The sequence below is a fragment of the Malus domestica genome, chromosome 13, assembly GCF_042453785.1.
Source record: "Malus domestica chromosome 13, GDT2T_hap1".
NCBI classification, from domain to species: Eukaryota; Viridiplantae; Streptophyta; class Magnoliopsida; order Rosales; family Rosaceae; genus Malus; species Malus domestica.
Window position 1 is genome coordinate 41,734,853 of NC_091673.1, and position 26,542 is coordinate 41,761,394.

General features: G+C 39.6%; 2 protein-coding genes across 8 annotated transcripts; both read right to left on the minus strand.

Moving 5' to 3' along the window:
- Positions 1–306: 306 nt before the first annotated feature.
- Positions 307–23,562, minus strand: LOC103407130 (uncharacterized). Of its 7 annotated transcripts, XM_070810560.1 has the most exons (11): positions 23,503–23,562; positions 17,497–17,576; positions 16,874–16,934; positions 16,273–16,340; positions 10,486–12,601; positions 9,283–10,233; positions 8,386–9,111; positions 2,145–2,228; positions 1,957–2,034; positions 1,229–1,348; positions 307–759 (listed from the first exon to the last, which is right to left on the minus strand). In XM_070810560.1, exons 5-11 carry the CDS (start codon positions 12,589–12,591, stop codon positions 583–585), a joined length of 4,242 nt encoding a protein of 1,413 aa, XP_070666661.1. In that variant the 5' UTR covers positions 12,592–12,601; positions 16,273–16,340; positions 16,874–16,934; positions 17,497–17,576; positions 23,503–23,562; the 3' UTR covers positions 307–582. The 7 variants fall into 7 exon arrangements, 4 of the variants coding, with proteins under 4 accessions (XP_070666661.1, XP_070666663.1, XP_070666660.1 ...); XM_070810562.1 differs by lacking the exon at positions 8,386–9,111 and having other exon boundaries at positions 9,283–12,601; XR_011574579.1 differs by lacking the exons at positions 307–759; positions 1,229–1,348 and having other exon boundaries at positions 1,995–2,034; positions 6,068–9,111; positions 9,283–12,601.
- LOC103402632 (uncharacterized) lies at positions 23,497–26,542 on the minus strand. The gene is made up of 6 exons (XM_070811492.1): positions 26,375–26,542; positions 25,677–25,824; positions 24,659–24,754; positions 23,992–24,070; positions 23,769–23,772; positions 23,497–23,673 (listed from the first exon to the last, which is right to left on the minus strand). Exons 1-6 carry the CDS (start codon positions 26,540–26,542, stop codon positions 23,497–23,499), a joined length of 672 nt encoding a protein of 223 aa, XP_070667593.1.

A 26,542-nucleotide genomic window follows, 5' to 3' on the forward strand; every position in this document is an offset into this window, starting at 1 on the left:
TCTTCACCCCTTCCAAATGCTTTCGCTCCACCTCCAATTGAAGCGTTCAGGTTAGAACATCACTGATTCAACAAACTATTGATACGAAATATGTACTTTAACAAAAGGAATATAATAATACTTTTCCCGAATTGGTCATATATAATAGGAAGATGACTTCATGCAACTAAGCTACCACTGGCCTTTTTTTTTTGAACTCGATATTATTTACACTAAAAAAGAGTGGGTAAACTTAACTTGACAATGAACTAGCAACAATATGATTCAAATTCGCCTTTGATGAGAATCAAATCTAAGACCTCTCACTTACAAATAAAGAGGAATATTATTAAACCGTAGTACTAAGTGGCATCGCTGTCCAAGTTGAATGCCCTTTCCCTCAGCTCTTTTTGACAAAAAATAAGCATTATTGGTCATTCACAATACGAGGCTTGACACCCGATACGATTATCGATGTCAATAAAATGAAAGTACGAAATGCGTCTTAGGTTTCTGCATATTAAACATATATAAAAAATTATCCAATCAAAAAGGAGAAAAATGTTGCTGTTATTAACAAATCCAAACATCAATCTTTTTAACTTAAAGAACACCGAAAAAGGGATTCTTGATTGCAGAGTCGAGCTCCGATCCAGCTGAGTTCAGCACTGCCATGTCAACCTTCTCCCTAGGAAGAAGCAAGAACTCTCCCCCTTCCATTCTCTCAAACTCGCCCAATTCAAGAAACTCGACGCCGCCTTTTAGTGAACCAACCCTTTCCTGCGTAGGCAATAAGTGATTTGACAACAAAAGAAAAGAAACTTGAGTTGGTGACCAAATCAAGAAACATGGACATCAAAACAGTAAACCAGACCAGTAAACAGATCTGATTTTGATTGGATCGGCCTAATCCACACTCGATCATTTATCAATCGTATTATTATCAGATTAGAACAACTCAAATCCATATCTGATTTGTTACTTGTTAGCTAACAGGTTACAGGATTCGGATTATGAGATATTGAGAATGTCAATCCATATCTTATGAATTCCATCAGATTCAGATCAGATCCGGATCAAAAACCAATCCATCGACAGGTCTAAGTAAAACTTCTTCTTTTTTCAATAGTTAATAGTGTGGTGACAACGGTATATGCAAACTTTAACAGGGAAGGGGAAAGAGAACAAAATCTGTAAAGGGGAAAGACTCAAAAGCGAGCTGTGTTCTGTGCAAGATAAGTTGTTCTACCTGGAAAAACAGGTTAGTGAGTGTTATCTTTCTAAACTTCTCCTCATTAGGATTTTTGGCAACATTCCCTACAAAAGTTAAGAGAGTCTGGAATGCTCTCTTCACTTTTGCATCGTCCTCCTACATACAGAAAGCAAAAATAGGTAAGACCATTTTCCACAATCCATACAACAAAACTTTGAATAGATAAATAATGAGCAGTTCTTTTCAAGCAATATTATTTTGTATTTCTGTTTGTTTCTTTTTTAATCACTTCAAAAAGCTACTTCAGTTAAACTCAAGGGTGTGAGTGACATTAAAAATACCCAAGGCTTCATTGGGTATATGGAGGACTGGAAATGAACGAATAAGCCACTATTTAGGTACATTGAAAGAAGAAACTAAAAAACTGTGACCAACTTGGAGGTAGGAGATGAATTACTTCAAAAGAAAACTTATCCATTCCGATCCTCCCCAAAATGGTAGGACTAAAACGGAGATGTTTTTCTTCACGTCTAATCCTGTCAAAATGAAAAATCATTCTCCTCTACCTTCAATATACCTTGAAGTTACCCATTCCAATTCAATCCTAGACACCAAATGAGGCCTAAATGAGCAATTGACACTTAACTTTTGGTGTCTTTTACCAGACCTGTAAGTGGTTCTCTAGAAAGTTGCTCAATATGAAGAAAATATAATATCGTTTCTTTCTTGATGAATTATTTGAGCTTGCAAGCAACTGTTTTTACCTTGTGATTCTGCTTGAGAGATCGCAAACATTCTCTCATTTGCTCTGCTTTTGTGGCAGGCCTTATGGGTAATGAGCTCTGCACAATACATACACAATAATACGACAGAGATCCGTTGTTAGTACAGATTTCAAACAATTTCTGAGTGGCATTCACTAGGTAAATAGCATATACAAACAAGCTCGTGCCTTTTTCTCCTCCACAACAGGTGCAGCAGACTTTACAGTTGAAGGATCTTCTGGTGGCAACCCAAGTCTCCTCCTCCTCTCTGCCTGTAAAGAATGATGAAGAAAAAAGAAGACTGCTTTATATTTCATAAAAATAAAACCAAAAAGAATAATAAGAAATAGATAGACTGAAAAGAGCTGAGCAATTCCTAAAACCTTTGATTCTTTCATTACTTGTCACGTGAGATATAGCAAGGCTTAGTTGTAAAGCCATGGTCGCACAGCTTAATTATAAAGCCATCATAGTTAACAAGTAGTATTTTCCTGTGAATGTAATACTTGAAGAGAGTTGTGAGTGTTTTCTATCCACTTTAAAATGAGGAGTGGGCGGGAGGTGGTATATGAATCCAAATGCATTCAGGATGCATGCTAACCCTCCTGCCATATAGAAAGTCCAAAGTATGAAAGGACATGAAATTTTCAGATTAGCTGCTTATAAGAACAACTATGGAAATTGATTGAGTGCACATTATAACTCGACTTGTATGCAATTGGTCTCACTTTCATATACTTTCCAGTGGCACAAAAGTAGAGTAAATTTTATGTCAACTAAAAATGTCTAATTGATGGTCCATGCACCAGTAAAGTCAATCCTTTCACTAGTCATCTCTCCTTGTTATCAGAAGAAATCTTTACACCTCTCCCAGAGAATCAAACAAACAAATAAAATGAGACCAAAGACGAAAATTCTTGCAAAAGTTTCTCTAAAAGCTGAATGTAGATATTCAGAGTTTCCACTGTAATCCAAACTCCATAAGCCCTATAAAATAGGTCAGGATTTTAATGTCAAACATGCCTGGTAGTACAGATCTCCTTATATATGCCTTCAAACTAACACCTAATTTTCTTAGAATCTCATAATGTTCCTTGAATTAAGAATTCAAACATTGCTTTTCTCTACCTGTTCTTTATTCGTCTGCTTCGCTCAATTCGAGGTTTCTTCTGCTAATATACTTCAGACTCGATTTGGAAAAACAAAACAAAACATATGCTTTTAGTATGACTCAAGAGTCTCCTAAAGGAATGTTATAGACATGTGATTAAAGAGCTACAAATTTACCAAATTTCACTTAGCCTGTTACAACCAACACTGGACACGTCTGACAATACAATACTCACCCAAAAACTTAGTACTGAATACTTCTGTAAAATATTAAACAACAACAACAAAGCCTTTTCCCACTAAGTGGGGTCGGCTATATGAATCCTAGAACGCCATTGCGCTCGGTTTTGTGTCATGTCCTCCGTTAGATCCAAGTACTCAAGTCTTTTCTTAGGGTCTCTTCCAAAGTTTTCCTAGGTCTTCCTCTACCCCTTCGGCCCTGAACCTCTGTCCCGTAGTCACATTTTCGAACCGGAGCGTCAGTAGGCCTTCTTTGCACATGTCCGAACCACCGGAACCGATTTTCTCTCATATTTCCTTCAATTTTGGCTACTCCTACTTTACCTCGGATATCCTCATTCCCAATCTTATCCTTTCTCGTGTGCCCATACATCCCACGAAGCATCCTCATCTCCGCTACACCCATTTTGTGTACGTGTTGATGCTTCACCGCCCAACATTCTGTGCCATACAACATCGCTGGCCTTATTGCCGTCCTATAAAATTTTCCCTTGAGCTTCAGTGGCCTACGACGGTCACACAACACGCCGGATGCACTCTTACACCTCATCCATCCAGCTTGTATTCTATGGTTGAGATCTCTATCTAATTCTCCGTTCTTTTGCAAGATAGATCCTAGGTACCGAAAACGGTCACTTTTTGTGATCTTCGCTAGATTGCTCCGGTCATTAGTATGGATAAGTATATAAATAGATAGAGATAGGAAAGCAAACACAAGATGTACGTGGTTCACCCAGATTGGCTACGTCCACGGAATAGAGGAGTTCTGATTAATTGTGAAGGGTTTACACAAGTACATAGGTTCAAGCTCTCCTTTAGTGAGTACAAGTGAATGATTTAGTACAAATGACATTAGGAAATATTGTGGGAGAATGATCTCGTAACCACGAAACTTCTAAGTACCGGAGTGTGGTATCGTCTTGACTTGCCTTATCTGTCTATGGGTAGATGTGACATCTTCTCTGGAAGTACTCTTCCTCCATCCAGGGGTGGTATCTGTAACTGGTGGAGATGCACAAGGTAATGTATCAATTTCACTTGAAGTTTACTTGTAGTTTCAGCTTGGTCAAGCGCGATACAAACCATGTAGTAGGAGTCCCCCAAGTCGCCGGGCTAGGGGATCTGCTGAAAGATGTGACAAACAAGGTAAGCAATCAGAGCTCCGGCTGATTGTTCACATTCTCCCTATCTTGCAGGCAGCATGAAGGATAAAGAGAAGAAAAATGAGAAGAGATGATATGGGATACTTTTGCTTTTGAAGAAGTAACTTTCCACAGGCTTATTCTTGAACCGGGCTGGAGGGTTTTCTGGTTTCCTCCAGAGTATAAGGCCGACTGAAGAATTTGAGGGTCAAAACAAGTCCATCAAATCTAGAGTACGTTCGACCCTGCTGATATGGGATACTTTTGCTTTTGACAGAGTAGTGGATGTATCGGCACGTGTGCTGTTACGCTTGTCTCCACATGCTTCCTTGTATCCTTCTCACTTGCCCTATCTGTTCCTCAGGCAGCTGCGGTATCTTCCCTGGAAGCATAAGATGTTAAAGATGAGTACTCGAGAGCAATGCCAGGTAAGTAATCAGGTAAGGGGTTCCAGGCAGTCAGTTCCTGGCTGGAAGCTTGATTCCAAGTGCTGACTGATTGCTCTCTTTCTCCTTGCCTTGCAGGTAAGAACAAGGCCAAAGGAAAAGACAGGGAAAAAGTATGATATGGGATACTCTTGCTTTTAACCCTGATGATATGAGATATTCTTGCTCTAGTATAGCTTGTTTACAGAGGTATTATTGGGGGGAAAGAAGCTGAATATTTCGAAAGGCTTCGTTGGGAGTGCCCTCTCAGATAAGAGAAAGGGTTGAGCATTTTTGCAAGTCTGCCTGTCCGTTAGGGCTGGAGGTCGACATATATAGGAGTCTCCCTAACATCAAGTAATAATGCTATTCCTTTACCCTGCTTGGTCATAGCACGGTAGTGGGAGCTGCCAGCTTCACATGTTTTAACTCTGTCAGAGCACTTTGAAAAAGTGGTCTGTGGTATCTGGAAAGCTGATGTTGCGTGTGAAGATTACAGACAAGCTTTATCCAAGGAGATCCAGCTCTTGAAGTTGGGAAAGTGGTGCCTCTTCGGTTTTCGAACAAGCACTCCTATCGGGGATCTGGCTCTCGAGATTCGGAGAACGATGCCTCTTCGATTTTTGAGAAAGCAATCCTGCTGGGGGTCTGGCTCTCGAGATTCGGAGAGCGGTGTCTCTTCAATTTTTGAGAAAGTAATCATGTTGGGAGTCTGGCTCTCGAGATTCGGAGGGCGGTGCCTCTTCGATTTTGGAGCAAGCAATCTTGTTGGGAGTGTTTTCTCGAATGTGAGTAAAGGTTGGGCATGTTTGCTAGTCTACCTTGCCACGAAGCACAAAGGTTGACACACAGGGACTTTCCAATTATCCAGCAGTGTTACTGTTCCTTTACCCTCTCTTCGATTTTTGAGAAAGTAATCATGTTGGGAGTCTGGCTCTCGAGATTCGGAGGGCGGTGCCTCTTCGATTTTGGAGCAAGCAATCCTATTGGGAGTGTTTTCTCGAATGTGAGTAAAGGTTGGGCATGTTTGCTAGTCTACCTTGCCACGAAGCACAGAGGTTGACACACCGGGACTTTCCAATTATCCGGCAGTGGTATTGTTCCTTTACCCTTGTGGGTAATAATATGGTAGCTAGACCTTCAAAATTTATGTGTCTAAACTTTGTTAGTGTTGTTTCTTTGCAATTCTTTTACCCTTCTTGGTCAGAGCGATGTAGCGGGAGCTGCAAGCTTCACGTGTCTCAACTTTATCAGAGAACTTTGGCAAAGTTATCTGTGGTACCCATGAGTTACTGTTGCGTGTGGGAAGTGGGTGATTGAACAGTACGATTCATGTGCTTTCTACTTCGCCAGAAATCTTCGACAGAATGCCCATAATTTCCGCAAAGCTGAGTGTGCGTGTGATAGGTGCTGACAAGGCTGGAAAAGTAGGTGCCTCTTCGATTTCTGAGATCGGCCCTCGTGGTTTCTGAGCAGCCCAGCTTTTGAGAAAGCAAACGCCTCTTCGATTTCTGAGATCGACCTTCGTGGTCTCTGAGCAGCCCAGCTTTTGAGAAAGCAAACGCCTCTTCGATTTCTGAGCAGGCGCCTCTTCGATTTCTGAAGCTTCGTCGAGTGCAGATTTTTACAGGGGCTGACATTAAGTTCCAAAGGACACTTGAATATCCACCAGTAGAAGCTCCATTCTTGCACTTCTAAGATCTTGATTTGTCCGACCTCTTCTCTCTTCGACACCTTTGAAAATGTCTGGCCCCTCCGACCGTCGTTTTGACTTGAACCTTGTTGAAGAGGCAGCCCCGCCTTCTCCAGACAACATATGGCGCCCATCCTTCGTCTCCCCTACTGGTCCTCTTACCGTTGGGGATTTCGTGATGAAGAATGATATGACCGCTGCGGTAGTGGCCAGGAACCTTCTCACTCCCAATGTTTCAAGCATATACTTACACCAAAAACAAGCAAATAACAAACGACAAATAAACATGACAAATATGGCAAAGTAAAAACCAGACAGAGTAGAGTTTAAGAACGCAAATCTGGTTTTGGAGATAGTTGATCTTGTTGACTTTCCACAGCTTTGATCTTGAACTGGATTGGAATTGTACGGCGAAGCTTTGCTCTTTGGTGATGTTGCAGTTTCTTATTTGTTCTCCAAGCAGATGTGGCAGCTTCTCTAGTTCTTCAGCTCGGACGATGAACACCTTCACTTCTCCTTGGAACCCACGGCATGCAGTGGGATCTCCTCCACAACATGCTACACAAAGTTCTCGTAGTCTGGCTTCAAGCGATGTCCATTCACTTTGAATTCTTGCCCGGTTCTCAAGCTCTTAATTTGGACTGCACCATGCACAAAAAGATTAGTAACAACAAACGGGCCAACCCATTTGGAACGTAACTTACCAGGGAATAGACGAAGGCGGGAGTTGAACAACAACACTTTCTGCCCAATTTCGAAAGTCTTGCCTCGAAGCATCTTATCATGGAATGCCGTGGTCTTCTCTTTGTAAATTCTAGCATTCTCATAAGCTTCATGCCTTATCTCATCAAGTTCACTCAATTGAAGCTTTCGATGAATTCCAGCTTGGTCCACATTCAAATTGAAGGTCTTGATGGCCCAATGAGCTCTATGTTCTAATTCCACGGGAAGATGGCAAGGCTTGCCATACACAAGTCGAAAAGGAGACATACCAATGGGGGTCTTGTAAGCCGTTCGATACGCCCATAGTGCATCATCCAGCCGTAAGCTCCAATCTTTTCTATTTGGCCCAACGGTCTTCTCCAAAATCTGTTTGATCTCACGATTAGATACCTCGGCTTGGCCATTGGTTTGGGGGTGGTAAGGTGTGGAAACCTTATGCGTCACATGATACTTCTTGAGTAATGCCCCAATGGTACGGTTGCAAAAATGAGACCCTCCATCACTGATTAGCACCCTAGGCATCCCAAATCTAGAAAAGATATTAGTTTTCACAAAATCTGCCACAACTTTAGAATCGTTAGTTCGAGTGGCTTTCGCTTCCACCCACTTTGAAACATAATCAACGGCAAGTAATATGTAGGTGAAACCAAAAGATGAAGGAAAAGGACCCATAAAATCGATACCCCAAACATCAAAGATTTCAACAACAAAGATGGGTACCTGCGGCATTTGATCTTTTTGGCTAATATTACCTGTCCTTTGGCAGCGATCACATGTTAAACAGAAGGTTCTAGCATCTTTAAACAAAGTAGGCCAATAAAAACCACATTCAAGAACCTTAAAAGCTGTCATTTGGGTGCCAAAGTGACCCCCACATGCATATGTGTGACAAAAACTTAAAATTGAGTGAAAATCTGATTCATGCACACATCTTCTTATAACCTGATCTGAACAATATTTCCACAAGTATGGGTCATCCCAAACATAAAATCTAGCATCCTTTTTTAAGTTTATCACGTTGGAATTTGTTTAGGGTGCTAGGAACTTGTTTAGTCACCAAATAATTCACCAAATCCGCGTACCAAGGCTCACTTACCTGGATAGACATTAGTTGCTCATCGGGGAAGGTTTCAGAAATTGGCGATGCTTCCTCATGCACCATTCGACTTAGATGGTCAGCTACCACATTCTCCACGCCCTTCTTATCCCGAATCTCAATGTCAAACTCTTGTAGAAGCAACATCCATCGAATTAGTCTAGGCTTGGCCTCTTTTTTTGTGAGTAAATACTTGAGAGCTGCATGATCAGTAAAAATAATAACTTTAGTACCAAGTAAGTATGATCGGAACTTATCTAATGCAAATACCACAGCAAGTAATTCTTTTTCAGTGGTGGAGTAATTTAATTGAGCATCATTTAATGTCCTAGAGGCATAATAAATAACATGAGGTTGTTTGTTCTTTCGTTGCCCCAAAACAGCACCAATCGCATAATCCGAAGCATCGCACATCAACTCGAATGGAAGGCTCCAATCTGGAGGTGTGATAATGGGAGCCGAAGTAAGAGCTTCTTTTAATTGCTTGAATGCCGTGGAGCATGCATCATCAAACTCGAAAGCCACCTCTTTTTTAAGCAATCGGCATAGTGGTTGTGAAATCTTGGAGAAATCCTTTATGAAACGCCTATAAAAACCTGCGTGACCAAGAAACGAACGAACCTCTCTAACCAAAGTTGGAGAGGGTAAGTGACGAACAAGGTCTACCTTAGATTTATCCACTTCAATGCCTTCTTCAGAAATAATATGTCCTAGAACAATACCTTGCTTAACCATGAAGTGACATTTTTCCCAATTAAGCACAAGATTCGTTTCAACACAACGTTTCAAAATTAAGGTCAGATTACTCAAGCAATGATCGAATGAATTACCAAACACGCTGAAATCATCCATGAATATCTCAATAATTTTCTCCACATAATCAGAAAAGATACTCACCATGCATCGTTGAAATGTCGCAGGGGCATTGCACAAATCAAATGGCATGCGTCTGTATGCAAAGGTGCCAAAGGGGCACGTGAACGTTGTCTTTTCTTGGTCCTCCGGAGCTATCACAATTTGGTTATATCCGGAATATCCATCAAGAAAGCAATAAAATTTATAACCGGCTAACCTTTCTAACATTTGGTCCAGGAATGGCAACGGAAAGTGATCATTCCTTGTCATGGCATTTAACTTCCTGTAATCAATACAAACACGCCAACCGGTCACCATACGAGTGGGTACAAGCTCTTGTTCTTCATTCTTCACCACCGTGATCCCGGACTTCTTTGGAACAACCTGCACGGGAGACACCCAACGACTATCAGAAATAGGGTATATAACACCACAGTCAAGCAATTTTATAACCTCCTTCTTTACTACTTCCAACATGGGTGGATTAAGGCGACGTTGAGCCTCCCGAGATGGCTTAGCTCCTTCCTCCAAAAGGATGTGATGCATGCACGTGGTGGGACTAATGCCTTTGATATCCGCCAAGGTCCATCCAATGGCAGATTTGTGCTCCTTTAACACCCTTATCAACTTGTCTTCTTCTTGGGCCGTGAGTGAGCTAGATATGATGACGGGTAGTGTTTGATCTTCTCCCAAGAAAACATACTTCAAGTGACTAGGTAATGGCTTCAACTCAAGTGTAGGTGGCTGCACAATGGATGGAAGTAACTTGTTAGCCAAAACCGAATCTAAAATTGAGAGTGAAGACTTACCAGAATGTGATGGCAATGACTCGAGGGCCGCGACCATTTCAAACACTTCACCACAAGGGAGCACGGCAATATGGTCAGATTCCATGCCGTGGGTTGCTTGGATTCCCCCACACTTGTTTCTTGCTCCTATGCCGTGCACTAAGGCTATTTCAAGTGCATCGTCGTTCATTCGATCCAAATGTACCTGTGCCAAAGAATCAACAATGTCAATAGCGAAACAAGAATGGTCCTCCATTGGATATTTAATGGTTTCAGAAAGATTAAAACGAATAATGTCTCCATCAAACTCCATGGTTAATGTTCCCATAAACACATCTATTTTTGTTCTCGCTGTTTTCATGAATGGTCGGCCTAACAAGATTAGCAATGATGGAGCATGGCTTGAATCCTCCATTTCTAAGACATAAAAATCTGCAGGAAAGATAAGATGATTGACCTGCACTAAAACATCCTCAAGGACTCCCTTGGGATAAGCGTTAGAACGATCGGCCAATTGAATTATCACGCCATCCTGTTTTAACTCACCAAGATTCATTGATGCATAAATGGAATATGGCATAACATTAATAGAAGCACCTAAATCTAACATGCATTTTTCAAATCTAGTGTTTCCAATTACACATGGGATAGTAAAGCTCCCTGGATCCTTACACTTTGGAGGTAACTTCCGTTGCAAAACCGCGGATACATTTTCACTTACCTTCACAACTTCTTTGTTTGAAATTCTTTTCCTAGTTGTGCATAATTCTTTTAAAAACTTTGCGTACCTGGGCACTTGCTTAATAGCATCAAGTAAAGGAATGTTCACTTGGACTTTTCGAAAGGTATCCAAAATGTCCTTTTCGCTTTCTTCTTTCTTCGATTGTGCAAATCTGCGAGGGAAAGGAACATTGGGCAGATTAGTGTTCGAAATCACAACATTTGGAACATTCTTACCTGAGGTGGACGGATGGGATGTCTTAGATGGCTGCGGCATGGGTAATGGTACCCTTGCCGTGGGGTAGGTGTTCTCATCTTCCTTGAGTTGTATCTTCTTATCTTCCTTGTTTCTCACCTCTTTTCCACTTCGTAATGTGATAGCCTTTGCAGATTCGAAGCCACCCTTTGGATTGACCACCGTAGTGCTTGGTAACTTACCATTTTCACGGAATTGCCCCAAAAATTCGGCCATTTGGCCCATTTGCTTCTTCAGCTCATTAACCTCCTTTGCTTGGTTCTGCATTCCCTGCGCCATGGTGGTTAGTAACTGATATGTTTTATCATCATTCATAGACGTACCTGGGTTGGTTTGGGAAGATTGTGCCTGAGGAGGTGGTTGTGGTGCCATTGGCCTTGGAAAGAAACCCGGGGGTTGTCGGAATCCACTTTGTTGGCCATATTGTGGTGCATCTCTCCATCTGAAATTGGGGTGGTCACGCCATCCCGGGTTGTATGTATTGGAGAAAGGATCATTCCTTGGTTGGTTTTGATTCCCATAACCTATATCATTGGCCGATTCCCATCCTCCATTCTCAATTAATTGAGGGCATTGATCAGATTGGTGTCCTTGAATGGAGCATACACCACAGATTGTAGTTCCTTGCGTTTTGGGGCCTTCAACCAACTGCGATAACATAGACGTAAGGTTAGCCATTTGGGATTGTAACTCAGAAATAGAACTTACCTCATTGACATGATGTGGCCGTGGGGTGTCTCTTTGCCCAACACCTTCATATTGTTGTGCATTGAGTGCTCGATTCGCAATGAGGGTTTTGGCATCCCTAGGTGTCTTATCCACTAGAGCTCCTCCCGCGAAAGCATCCAACATTTGCCGTTCAAGTGGTAAAAGACCTTCGTAAAAGTATTGAAGAAGTAGCTCCTCATTCATCTGATGATGTGGACAAGAAGCAACAAGTGATTTAAATCGTTCATAATAAGATGGGAAAGATTCACCTTGGCTTTGCTGAATTCCACTTATTTTTTTACGAAGAAGAATGATGCGAGAAGTTGGGAAAAACTTCTCCAGAAACGCCCTCTTCATACTCTCCCAAGATGTAACTGTACCGGGAGCCAACTCGTATAACCAATCCTTGGCTTTGTCCATTAAAGAGAATGGAAAAGCCTTCATCTTTAAAATACTTCCGTCAACGGTAACCGGAGTCATACTTGAGCACACCACTTCAAATTCTTTCAAATGTTTGTTCGGATCCTCCATGGACAGTCCATGGAACTTTGGAATGTGGTGGAGCAAACTTGACTTTAATTCGAACTCTTCGGTTTTACCTTGAGCAGCCATGGGATATTGGATACACAATGGTGCGGCATTATCCAAACCCGAGGCGGCAAGCTCCTTGAGCGTACGGTTGTCCATGGCTATACCTTGCTCTTCTCCACCTACTTGTGTCGTGGCCTTCTCTTCAACCTCAACTTCTTGCTCTTCTAATTCAGGCTCAGGACTAGGAGGATTAGACTCTTGCAATTTCTTTTTCCTTCTCAAAGTTCTCTCAAAATCACCGTCAAAGTCGGAGATATGCTCACGAACAGGTTGTGAGCTACGGGTCATAAACTAGTACCTAAAAACAAAGAAAACAAAACAAATCAGCAACTTAAACAGAAACTTAAACAAAATACAATAATTCGAAAGAAAACAATCCAAGAGATTAGCAAAGTTGCTAATCCCCGGCAACGGCGCCAAAATTTGATGCGAGAATTACTTGACACACAAATTAAACCCTCTTTTTATCAAATGTAGTAAAGTATGTAAGTAGGGATCGTTCTAGGCCGGGGATTAGGAGGGATTGCTAAACACTTGAAAACTGACTTAAAAACATAAAAACAAAATTTAAAACACTAAACTAGACTCAAAGAATGCAAAACTATACTTTAAAATACTTAAACAAACATAAAACTCAAAACAGCAACCTAATGACTCAAAACTGCCTAAAAACCACTTTCTGGGCAGTTTTGAGAACCTAACAAGAACTTGGACGAAGTTGGATGAAAACTTGAATCAAAACACTTAGAAACACAAATCAAAACACTTTCTAACTAATCTAAGACTTCAAAATAAAGGGGGATTTGTTTTGGACGAAAATTGAAAACAAAACAGAAACTTTAAAACAAAACAGATTGTAAAACGTTTTTGGATGAAAATGATGGATAAAAGGCTAGTTAGGAGGTTCTTCTCCACACATGACACACTTGCAAACAAAATGATTTTCAGTTGTTCTTTCAATAAATTATGAAACTCAACACCCCAAGTTAATTAGATACGCTTAAATTAACCTTCAAGTTCTCCTTAAGTTAATGAATTGGATGGAAAAGCGCATACAACAATTCAAAGCATTCCTCAAAGGTTCCTTACGTGATGAGCACAATAAAGATACAATCAAGAATCATGAAGCACAATGAGAACTATAAGTGTTGACGAGGCATTCGTTACTATGATGAGCATGAAACTAGTGCCAAGAATTCATTCAACGCGATCGTTTTCAAGCGACCTTCACTACTTGTGATTATAAGATTGTAACTATTAGGTGAAACTCCCTCATAATCTAGCATCATATTCATGCATGAAAACTAAGCGTGCACTCTCAATCAACATACACAAATAAGTTATCAATCAAGTAGATGAACGAATTGAATCCGCAACTTATGAAATAACAACTGAATGTAATCAAATCATATTGCAAGCATGTACATGGTTTCGAATCACCCCCTAACTAAGAGGGGTTTAGTTCCTCATACTCACAAAGCAAAGATACATAAAATTAGACATTAAAATCAAAGGAAAGAAAACACCTAAAATGCTCCAACTTGGTAGCAAGTGCATCCAAGATTCCTCCTTTCCCTTGCTTGCGGCATGAAGCTTGTGGACAGATTTTTGGTTGGATTTATGGTGTAGAATGGATGGGGAATTTTGTGGAAGGGTTTAGGGTGAGAGTGGAAGAGTGTTTGATGGTTGGGGAGTGGTAGAGAACTAGGCAAAGAGGGTGGAAGAAGGTGGAGTGGCTGTTATGTTTTCTAGGCACTAGAATGGTGTTTTTGGGGTGTTTTGCTTCCTAGGGTGTGTATGGACGAATTTCTGTGATAAAATGATGAATATGGGGGATTGTCCTTTGGCCAAGGGGTGTAAACATGTATTTATAGGCCCCAAAAACCTTAGAAAATCAGGTTAGGTTAAGGATGAAATGCATGGCAATTTGTGTGTGTGGTGTGCAATGGTCCAAGGGTGAAAATGAAGTGATGATGCAAAGTGTGAAGGGTAAAATGGAGTGGTCTTGTAGCTAGGGGGCATGAATGATTGTGTACATTGCATAGAGATGGAAAGGGAGGTGAAAATGTGTCAATAAATGGGTCAAAGGTGCAGCAACATGTGGTACACAAGGCATGGGATTCCAAATGTGAATGATGGAGCATCAATTGGTGCATGTAATGGATGTAAATGTTGTCTAAAATCTAATGAGTGAAGGGAACAAGAGGTATCAAGCAATTGAGTGTAATAATTAAATGAATTGAAGCATGAAATTAGAAATTATGTAGGGGACAAGAGTGATCAAGCATGGCATGGAATCCAAAGGGAATTCTATGTGGTTTGCATGGCAAGGAATGCAAGTTGGGGTGACAGATTTTTGGGCTGTTTTCTTCATCTTTTGGACCATAATTCTTCATGTTCTTGGCCTCTTTAGTTCTCAAATTCGTCCATCCACTTGGCCCATGCATTTGCTATCCATTCCAAGCCCGAAACATGCTCCAAAGGCCTCCAAAATGCATCTTCTTGCATACTTTGTACTTAGAGTCTGAAAACACACGAAAATGACTTTAAACATTAAAATAACTAAGGAAACACGACATAAATGCACAAGAACAAGCCAACTAAGTCGCATAAATATGCTCCTATCAACTGCTGAGACTTCTCCTAAGCAACCTTTGTGAAGGCTCCCTCTTGTTTGTTTATTTTGACTCAAGTATATGTACATATTTGTAACTTATCGGGGATATCAATAAATAAGCTTTCCTTCATTTCAACGTATTGTGTTAAATACACCAAAGCCTTCTTCGCTAAGTTCTTTGAATTTCTTTTGTTGAAGCTTGTATGTTGAAGCTTTGTGAGTGGAGCATGTAGGTTGAGGTAGTGTTCCCTTAATTTCCCGAGTGAGGAAAACTTCTCGGTTGGAGACTTGGAAAATCCAAGTCACTGAGTGGGATCGGCTATATGAATCTTAGAACGCCATTGTGTTCTGTCCTGTGTCATGTCCTCCGTTAGATCCAAGTACTCTAAGTCTTTTCTTAGGGTCTCTTCCAAAGTTTTCCTAGGTCTTCCTCTACCCCTTCGGCCCTGAACCTCTGTCCCATAGTCGCATCTTCTAATCGGAGCGTCAGTAGGCCTTCTTTGCACATGTCCAAACCACCGTAACCGATTTTCTCTCATCTTTCCTTCAATTTCGGCTACTCCTACTTTACCCCGGATATCCTTATTCCTAATCTTATCCTTTCTCGTGTGCCCACACATCCAACGAAGCATCCTCATCTCCGCTACACCCATTTTGTGTACGTGTTGATGCTTCACCGCCCAACATTCTGTGCCATACAGCATCGCCGGCCTTATTGCCGTCCTATAAAATTTTCCCTTGAGCTTCAGTGGCATACGGCAGTCACACAACACGCCGGATGCACTCTTCCACTTCATCCATTCAGCTTGTATTCTATGATTGAGATCTCCATCTAATTCTCCGTTCTTTTGCAAGATAGATCCTAGGTAACGAAAACGGTCGCTCTTTGGTATTTCTTGATCTCCGATCCTCACCCCTAACTCGTTTTGGCCTCCATTTGAACTGAACTTGCACTCCATATATTCTGTCTTTGATCGGCTTAGGCGAAGACCTTTAGATTCCAACACTTCTCTCCAAAGGTTAAGCTTTGCATTTACCCCTTCCTGAGTTTCATCTATCAACACTATATCGTTTGCGAAAAGCATACACCAAGGAATATCATCTTGAATATGTCCTGTTAACTCATCCATTACCAACGCAAAAAGGACGAATCCTTTCCCTAGCTCTTTTCTCTTCATCTTTCTCCGCTTTTCCCAAAGCAATAATCCTATCACAAAGAAACATTTCCATGCCAATGGAAGACAAATTCATGTAATGTGAGGGAAAATGACATTTGATGTCATTAAATGGTAGATTGGAAAACAAGCACAAGAAATAATCAATCACACAAGATTCAGTAGATGAAGATAAACCGTTTTCTTTCATTGTCTTCTTCTATTCTCTTCGCTTCTAGGAGTTCCTTGCCCACGCGAATCCTTACCTGAAGAACCACATACAGAGGAAAGGATTGCACTTGATGAAAACACTAGTAAAATTGAAAATTGATAGGCTGTACCATATATCGTAAACATAGTCCTGGTTTCTGAAGGTTCCTCATAAGTTTTTGAAGTAAATGAATCCACCAGAAGTACTTGAGCATACATATCTTGGAAACTAAAATTTAAACATATGTTTCTTGAATTGCACAAGCAAAAAAAAAAAGGACCTCTGAGTCTCCGACCTCATCAGAAAATCCTTCTTTTATTGACAGTCTTGATAAAATAAGGAGAAATATTATAAATTCTCAATTGTTTTGATTAAAAAATTTCATAGGGGCACATGAAGAAACAATACTTAATGGTGAAGAAGGAAAAGCATGTCCAAGAATCTGTCTTTTTGGTCAGAGAGAGTATTTAAGATTGCAATACAAATTTTTTATGATGAGACTGACACACACACACACACATATATACAGTTGCAAAAGATTACTCCTACAATGCAAGTATGGACAAGTGGGCAGACATTTAGAAGTACCTTTTCTCTCTCTCTTTCCGTTCTCTTCTCTTCTTCTTCTTTCTTCTTGCGGGCTTTCTCCCTTAAGGTTGGTTGGAAAGAATTAGAAGACAAAAATTAAGTAGTGAGAAGTACCAAGCGAGTCTAAAGCAATTTTCAAACATGAGTATTGCCCAGAACCGCAGTGTCAAAGAAAAAAAATTAATCAAAAGTATAGGATTTATATTTTAAAATGCTGCAAACATGGCATAACATATATTAGAAAGATAGCTACAAGAAGAAGATAAGTTCAAATAAAAGAAATTTGGAAATCAATTAAAACGTTCAATAGCTGAGTACATTTTTCAGATTAGGGGGAATGAATTTTTGAGTGATTAGCTAGCACTCAGTTATAAGATGAAAGCAGTAAATGGAAACTTCAATCTAAATTCTAAACCTTGCACATACTAATATTATCAGCTTCAACAAGCAAAACTGGAACTACAGCATCCGTGAAAAAGAATGAGATCAATATTCTGACAAGCAGAATCTAAAATCAGCAAAAATTGTGTATCATCAAGTGATCTAATCTAATTCTAATCCTTTATTTTTTTTGGTCTGATCGAACTCATCCATGACACTAACAATGCATAAAGAAGCACTACCTAAGCTCTTGTTGCTTGGCTTTCAATTGTTCTTGCGTGAGAGAAGGTTTTGGAGCCTCAAATTTGCTGTTTATTGGTACCTGAGCACAAACAAAATCACAATTCTTAACGAACATAAATTATCCCTACCACCGATCTCTCTTCGAACCTTTCTTTTCACCTACTGATGCAGGAGCCAAGTTCAAAATTCAATAAATCATATTTGTCAAAATTTTCAGTAAATTATATTTGTTTTGGATTTAAGTTAAAAATTGCATTTGTAATAGAATTTACCACACCATTATTACAGAACTCCTCAAAGACTCAAGAAGTTCATATTCATAGCCTCATAAAGTTATTCAAAGAGCACCACAACAACAAACCAAATAAAAACTTCCTGGACTTAGCTTGATGCAAAATAATGCAAAAGTAATTTTCAATCCATAACCACTCAAAGAAAATTAGTGAGCTTCCAGAAGATAAATTTATACAAGTTTATTTGTATTACTGTTAGCACTAGGATGTCAAACCCCCTTATATCTCCAAAACCCGACACCTTTTTTTTTTTTTAATATATTTCCTTGACCAATATTATAGAACTAATGTCATCACCGAAAAGATATGCAAGCACATACCCACTCTATTCATTCTTTTGTATAGCAAAGTGTTTGCATTGTTGAACTATAAGTCTATTGCTGTTATTGAAATAAGTTGTGATATTAAAATGTGTAGGCACTTATGATAAAATTCTAAGTGAGAAGATATATAGTTGTAAGGCAAATAATGCCAGGTGTCATGATCCTAGCATATAGCTAGATGAAGGGTTGAGATTGCTTTGTAATGAATGTGAATCCACCTTGGATTCCAACTGAATGTAAGCACCGAGTGTGTGCAATTTTAAGACAGTGATATGAAGAAACCAAAAATGCTCTGTTAGTTTTGTTCTGCAGAGAGCTTCACCTTTTCGACTTCTCTCGTTTTCTTTCATTGTTCTTCTTTCTTCTTCATAAAATTAGTTTAGAGACAAGAAAAACAACATGGTATCAGAGCCTAGTTCAATCATCTGAGTCTGGGCGAAAATCTGTGATTTCCCTGAGCTGAATCGAAGCTCACTCGAAGCTAGGTGAACAGTCGCCGGAATTCCATAGAACCTGTTTTTCGATTTTTAGTTTTGTTCTGCAGAGAGCTTCACCTTTTCGACTTCTCTCGTTTTCTTTCATTGTTCTTCTTTCTTCTTCATAAAATTAGTTTAGAGACAAGAAAAACAACATGGTATCAGAGCCTAGTTCAATCATCTGAGTCTGGACGAAAATCTGTGATTTCTCTGAGCTGAATCGAAGCTCACTCGAAGCTAGGTGAACAGTCGCCGGAATTCCATAGAACCTGTTTTTCGATTTGTGCTCGTATCATCTAAGCTAAGAGATGGCTGGATCTGGAAGTTCTGAGGTGAGAACTCCAATCTTCTCCAGTGAGAACTACGAGTTCTGGAGAATCAAGATGATGACGATTTTCAAATCTCATGGGTTATGGAGATTAGTGGAAAAAGGAGTTACGAACTCAGATTCAAAGGAGAAGAAGAAAGCTGAAGGAAGTTCAGAAGAGGAAGAAGATGAGAAAACTGTGGCTGCATATATGCAAGACGCAAAGGCTCTGGGATCATTCAGAATGCAGTCTCGGATCAGATCTTCCCTCGAATTGCTAATGCTGAATCAGCAAAGATGGCTTGGGATTTGCTGTATGGAGAATATCACGGTGGTGATCAGGTATGATCTGTAAAATTGCAAAATCTGAGACGTGAATTTGAGTATGCCAAAATGCGTGATGATGAAACTCTGTCTGGGTATCTTACTAGGCTAAATGATGTGATAAATCAGATGAAAACGTTTGGTGAAATTCTTTCAAATGAGAGATTAGTACATAAGGTCTTGATAAGCCTTAGTAAACCATATGACCCCATATGTCTAGTTATCGAGAATACAAAGTGTTTGGAGACTGTAGAGTTGCAGGAGGTAGTTGCAATTTTAAAAAGCCAAGAACAACGGTTTGACTTGCATACTGTTAATGCAACTGAGAGAGCATTCTCTTCTCTCTCTGTGAATCAAAAGGAACAAAATAAGAGTGGTGTTTACTCTGTTTCATCCAGATCTCAAAGAAACTGGAATTCTAAATGCAAGAAATGGGAATCAAAACCTAAATTCCAGCAGAAATCTCCTCTAAATACTTATCAGAATTTGAATGTATCCCGATCAATGAGTCAAGAAGTCACAAAACCTCAATGCAAAGTGTGTTCTAAATATCATTTTGGTGAGTGTAGATACAAAGGGAAACCAAAATGCTTCAATTGTGACAAATTTGGGCATTGGGCTAGAGAATGTACTGCAGCTAAAACAGTGCAAAAGGCAAACAGTGCAAATCAATTGGAGAGGATAGGGAATCTGTTTTATGCAAACAACACAGTCAGAACCAAAGGTGAATGGAGAGTGGTACATAGATAGTGGTTGTAGCAATCACATGACAGGAAATGTAGATTTGCTTGTTGAGGTCAGAACCAATGTAGCTGGCAAAGTTCAAATGCCGGCTGGAGATCTTGTGAATGTTGCAGGAATGGGATCATTGGTTATTGATACAAATAAAGGCAGAAAGTATGTTAGAGAAGTAATGTATCTTCCCAGTTTAAAGGAGAACTTACTCAGTGTTGGTCAAATGGATGAGCATGGATATTTCTTGGTGTTTGGAGGTGGAATGTGCAGTGTGTATGATGGTCCATCACTGGAATGCTTGGTTATGAGAGTGAAAAAGAAAGTGAATAGGTGTTATCCACTGACTTTGCTCTCTGAGAATCAAATGGTGTTGAAAGCTAGTGTCACTCACTCTACTGAGACTTGGCACAGGAGACTTGGACATTTACACTTTGGTGGTCTCAAACAATTGAGAGACAAGGAAATGGTACATGGTTTGCCACAGCTTACAGACTACAATGGAGTCTGTGAAGGTTGCCAATTTGGTAAACAACACAGAGAAGAATTCCCAAGAAATCAAGTGCACAGAGCAACTGCTCCACTTGAACTGATTCATGTTGATTTGTGTGGACCTATGAAGACTGAGACAATTGCTGGAAATAAGTATTTCATGCTGCTGATAGATGATTTTACCAGAATGATTTGGGTCTATTTCTTGAGATATAAGTCTGATGCATTCAACTGTTTTAAGAAATTCAAAGCTATGGCAGAATTACAAAGTGATTTCAAGATTAAGACTCTGAGAAGTGATAGATGAGGGGAGTTCAAGTCATCAGCATTTGATCAGTTCTGTGAAAAAGAAGGAATACAAAGACAACTTACTCTTGCATATACTCCACAACAAAATGGAGTAGTGGAGAGGAAGAACAGAACCGTGATTCAAATGGCAAAAGCTATGTTGCATGAGAAGAGGATGCCATATTCTCTCTGGGCAGAAGCAGTTCATACATCTGTATATATCCTAAATCGATGTCCCACAAAGGCTTTGAACAACATCACACCTTTTGAAGCTTATTCCGGTAGAAAACCAAGGATAGCCCACCTGAGAGTATTTGGATCTCTATGTTATGTTCATGTTCCAAGTGAACAGAGACAAACTTGAACCTAAAAGGCTTCAAAGGAGTATTTGTGGGATATGCAATCTGCGAAAAAAGGTATAAGGTATTTGATCCACTCTCTAAGAAACTAATTTTGTTTAGAGACATTGTGTTTGATGAAGAAGCTATCTGGAATTGGGAAGAAAAGTCTTCAAAGTCTATTACTCACAATACAGGAAGTTTTGTTTATAATGATGCAAACATAGGAATTGATGACAGTTTGGTACTATCTCCTACATCATCTGCATTATCTCCATCTAGGAGAGTGCTAAGTATTGAAGACTCTGAAGTTCAATCCAAGTCACTCATTACAGAGGAATCTGCAAGCATGTTAAATTTGGATAAGGATGTCAATCAAGCATATGATCACACACCATTGAAGTGGAGGAATCTGAGTGATGTGTTGGCTCAATGCAACCTGTGTGTCATGGATCCAGAAAAATATGAGGATGCCAAACAAGATGAGTCTTGGTTAAAGGCTATGGAGGATGAATTATTCATGATTGAGAAGAATGGCACCTGGGAGCTTGTTGACAGACCAACTGGAAAACCTGTTATAGGGGTTAAATGGGTCTACAAAACAAAGTTAAATCTTGATGGCTCAGTGTTGAAGAACAAAGCAAGGCTGGTTGCAAAGGGGTATGCACAAAAGCCTAGTCTAGACTACAATGAGACCTATGCACCGGTTGCTAGATTAGAGACTATCAGAACTTTGATAGCCTTGGCTGCACAAAAGAGTTGGAAGTTGTATCAGTTAGATGTGAAATCAGCTTTCTTGAATGGAGTATTGCAAGAAGAGGTTTATGTTGAGCAACCTGAAGGCTTTGTAGTAAAAGGCAAGGAGGACAAAGTGTACAAGCTGCATAAGGCTCTCTATGGTCTAAAGCAAGCTCCAAGAGCTTGGTATGGAGAAATTGACAATCATTTCTCACAATGTGATTTCAAGAAAAGCTTGAGTGGACCAACTCTATATATAAAGACAAGGGGAGAAGATGTTTTGATTGTTTCCATCTATGTAGATGATATAGTCTACACTGGTAGTAGCAAGTCAATGCTAGAAGAGTTCAAGGAAGATATGAAGATGAAGTATGTAATGACAGATCTGGGACTTCTTCATCATTTTCTTGGGATGGGAGTGATTCAAACAGATTCTAGCATTTTCATTCATCAGACGAAATATGCAAGTTCTTTACTGAGCAAGTTTGGATTAAATGAAGCAAAGACTGTTTCAACCCCTCTTGTAGCTACTGAGAAATTGTCTAAAGATGATGGAAGTGGATCTGCAAATGAGGAGATGTATAGGAGTATTGTGGGAAGTCTCTTATATCTTACAGCTACAAGGCCGAATATAATGTATGCAGCAAGTTTATTGGCAAGATTTATGCATTGTCCTACTAATAGGCACTATGGAACTGCAAAGAGGGTGCTCAGGTACATCAAGGGGACTTTGGATTATGGCCTGGAGTATGTAAAAGGAAGAAAAGCTTGTTTAATTGGTTTTTGTGACAGTGATTGGGGTGGTTCATTGGAGGACAGCAAAAGCACATCAGGATATGCATTCTCATTTGGTAGTGGTGTATTTTCTTGGGCTTCTGTCAAACAAAAGTATGTTGCACTCTCAACTGCAGAGGCTGAATATGTAAGTGCATCAGAAGCCATGGCTCAAACAATATGGCTGAGGTTTGTTTTGGAAGATTTTGGAGAATTACAAACTGAAGCTACTCCTCTTCACTGTGATAATACTTCTGCTATTGCAATTACTAAGAATTCTGTATTTCATCAGAAGACTAAACACATTGACAGGAGGTATCACTTTATCAAAGATGCACTAAAGGAAGGCATCATTGATCTGATCTATTGTCCCACAGAAGAGCAATTGGCAGATATCTTTACAAAGTCTCTCGCCAAGGATCGGTTTAATTTTCTCAGAAGCAAGCTTGGGGTCAAATCAGCTTTAGACTTAAAGGGGAGTGTTGAACTATAAGTCTATAGCTGTTATTGAAATAAGTTGTGATATTAAAATGTGTAGGCACTTATGATAAAATTCTAAGTGAGAAGATATATAGTTGTAAGGCAAATAATGCCAGGTGTCATGATCCTAGCATATAGCTAGATGAAGGGTTGAGATTGCTTTTGTAATGAATGTGAATCCACCTTGGATTCCAACTGAATGTAAGCATCGAGTGTGTGCAATTTTAAGACAGTGATATGAAGGAACCAAAAATGCTCTGTTAGTTTTGTTCTACAAAGAGCTTCACCTTTTCGACTTCTCTCGTTTTCTTTCATTGTTCTTCTTTCTTCTTCATAAAATTAGTTTAGAGACAAGAAAAACAACATGCATATGTACAGTGTGCGAGAGAGAGAGAGAGATGCAATATTTCAAAACAAGGATCGAAATAAATGTATCATACCGAAGGCATTTCATCAATGTCCGGATCATTCTCATGTTCAACTACCCAATTGACAGCAACCTCCAAGCTAGCGTTGCCTAAAAGGTCGTACCCAGTGCACAAGGCTCCCGCTTTACGCAGGGTCTGGGAGAGGTGAATGTCGGCTAGCCTTACCCCCATTTTTAGCGTTGCCTAAAAAACCAAAATTATAAGCAGAGAGAATTAAAATTTTAAGATCACAAACTTAATATCATGTCTAACAGTTTCAAAAGGAAAATTAAACTTACAACCCTATAAACAATCAAAAAAAATTATTGCTCGCCAGTTTTACAAGACTAAGCAGAATGCAAAGAATTGCCTAAACTATGGGATCCAACAACAACAAAAACAAAGCCTTATCCCACTAAGTGGGATCAGCTGTATGAATCCTAGAACGCCACTGAGCTCAGTTTTGGGCCAAGTCTTCCCTTTAGCTCCAAGTACCCCATGTCTTTTCTTAAAGTCTCTTACAGTCTCCCTAGGTCTTGCTCTACCCCTTTTTCCCTAAGCCTCTGTCTCATAATCGCATTTTGGTTCACATCAGGTTTTTCTATCCAATCATTTAAAATCAAGAAAGTGAAAGAAAAGAATAAGAGAAGAAAATTAAAAAGATGCACAGAGCAACTTTCATAACTTTAAACTCTGGTGCTTTCCTCTTTGAAGCCTACGTTTATGGTTCTATCTTATATGGACCTCTTAGGCTTCTTCATTCCTCTTTGTAAATAAAATGTGTTTTATTTCATATAATCCACCATCAGTTGTGTAATGGCAGCTGGAGAAAGAACGGCCCAAAATTATAAATAAATGAAGCTGCATCCTAAATATCAGAGGAACAGCTAAATCCTGAAGTTGTGACACTATCACACTCTAAGTTTTGAAAAAACTTTTCTACTCAAGAAGACATCTCCTCAGTCTAGAACCAAAGAAGTTAAATCATATTTTCCAACACTTAACCCCTAGAAATGGCGATATTTATGATAATAGATATGAAAAGCCTCCTAATTATTATAGGAACCCACCATCTTTGTCAAAGGAACAAAAGATTGGGAAAAGTAAAATAAAGCCACTAAAAGCAAGCCTAGAGACAGAAGCTTCAATGTCAAATTGAAAGAAAATTTTATTTTCATCATCATCTCACCAGAATGGTGAAGTGCACGGGTTGCCCGTGGTGTCGAAAAGCCCATTCCTTCAAGTTCCTCAAGCAGCTTTTTGTCAACCTCCGGGACGACCATTTCTAGATGAAAAAAATAATGAATAAATCAGGTACTAATAGAGTTAATAAACCAGAGTAGCCAAAATAACTAAACATCAAGAAATAAAATAACAATGGCAGTATGTTTCCATTCATAAATATACAGATTATAAAGCCTGATTCAGGAATTGAGTAGAAAAACTAAAGTTCATTCTCCATGTTGATCTACAGCCATTACTTTTAAGCCCTGACTGTGACAACCTTCCCGATGAATAATTTCGAAGAAAGATGGCTAAGAAAGACCATTAACAAAACAACAATTAGAACTACATGTGTCATATATTTAGATTCTTAATTTGAGTATAACTACATGATCTGCCTTGAAAAGAAAAAAATAAAACCAATGTGAAAGGTCATCGACTACCGAAGGTACAAAATCAATCCAAAAGGAACCAAAGCCCCTTCAAACAAAACCGGCTTGCCAATAGCAAGAAACCATGCACAAAAAGGCACAAAGAAAGTAACAATCACATGACTAAGGATGTCGTAGAAGAGAAAAAGTCTAAGATTAAGATCTGAGCAGGAATTATTCCCGGGTGAGTGGCTACGTTTTAGGGTGGTAAGACATCCAAACAGCAAACCTCTAGTTATCGTTACAAAAGGTCAACAAACTCATACAGAAATGTAAGATCTACCTAAAACTGTACAAATAACAACCTATTTAGGTCGTACCCAGTGCACAAGGCTCCCGCTTTACGCAGGGTCTGGGAGAGGTGAATGTCGGCTAGCCTTACCCCCATTTATAGAGAGGCTGCTCCCAAGTCTCGAACCCGAGACCTACCGCTCATGGGCGAAAGCACTTGCCATCGCACCAAGTGCGACCTCTAAATAACAACCTATTTGTAACTAAAACATTAAACTACAAATTTCATGCTTTTACATCACACTGAACTGGAAGAAGTACCTTCTGGCACATGGCTACTTGCACAAACAGCCTCTTTGGACCCTGAAGGAGTAGCCTTTGGAACCTCCAAACTTATTGGTTTAGCTGCATCCGCAGTCTTATCAACAAACTCAGTACGCCCTGTTCTTTTGGTGTGCAAATCACTTTCCTGCACAATCAAAGCACCAAAACAATTTGCATTATTGCCCAGGCTTCTAATCTCCAATCGACCAAATATAAACCTCTGCTGTAATCACTCATTTAACTCGGTACCCTACTACATATCTCATCTCTAACCCCAAATAACCAAAAGATCTTTCAAAAAAACTCTCGAATCCAAATGAAACTGAATTTTAATCCACCAGCAATAAAATAAAAAGTTTCAAAATCTAATGATAAATTCAATACATATCTTAATCTAACAATAGAAATACTGAATTCAAACTAATACAAATGAAAATTAAGCTGAAATTCTACCGAACAAGATAAACAAATCACGAAAAAGGCGAAATTTGAAAGAAAAAACAATTGAAATTCCGATAGAGAATAAAATCCGATTAAAAGTTCCGAAATCCACTAGCAAATTCATCAATTATCTTAATCCAACTAATGCATATGAAAATTAAGCTGACCCAGATAAGCAAATCCTTTGAAATAAAAAAGTTGAAATAACCCAAAAAAAAAAAAAACTCGAAATTCGATGAAGGAAGTATAGATACAGTTTTGGATCGGCGAGGTTTGCCGCAGGAAGAGCAAACGAGATTGAGAACAGCTTCCGTGGACTCAGAGAAGTTGGAGTGGGAGCTGAGCTCGGCATGCTCTTGGGCTTCCTCAACCGACCTCAGCAGAGTCCCACAGTCGCCGCAATTGAGCGATACGCCCGCCAT

What these genes read in the sequence shown, in the direction of transcription:
- LOC103407130 (XM_070810559.1), bottom strand. Translation starts at nt 12,591, where the DNA reads ATGACCCGTAGCTCACAACCTGTTCGTGAGCATATCTCCGACTTTGAC. An exon ending in CGACATTTCAACGATGCATG is followed by an intron (nt 9,112 to 9,282) that starts GTGAGTATCTTT and finishes TTCATGGTTAAG; the next exon opens with CAAGGTATTGTTCTAGGACA. An exon ending in TCACTAACCTGTTTTTCCAG is followed by an intron (nt 760 to 1,228) that starts GTAGAACAACTT and finishes TTGCCTACGCAG; the next exon opens with GAAAGGGTTGGTTCACTAAA.
- LOC103402632 (XM_070811492.1), bottom strand. Translation starts at nt 26,542, where the DNA reads ATGGCGGGCGTATCGCTCAATTGCGGCGACTGTGGGACTCTGCTGAGG. An exon ending in AAGTAGCCATGTGCCAGAAG is followed by an intron (nt 24,755 to 25,676) that starts GTACTTCTTCCA and finishes TTTTTCATCTAG; the next exon opens with AAATGGTCGTCCCGGAGGTT. An exon ending in CCGTGCACTTCACCATTCTG is followed by an intron (nt 24,071 to 24,658) that starts GTGAGATGATGA and finishes ATGATTGGATAG; the next exon opens with AAAAACCTGATGTGAACCAA.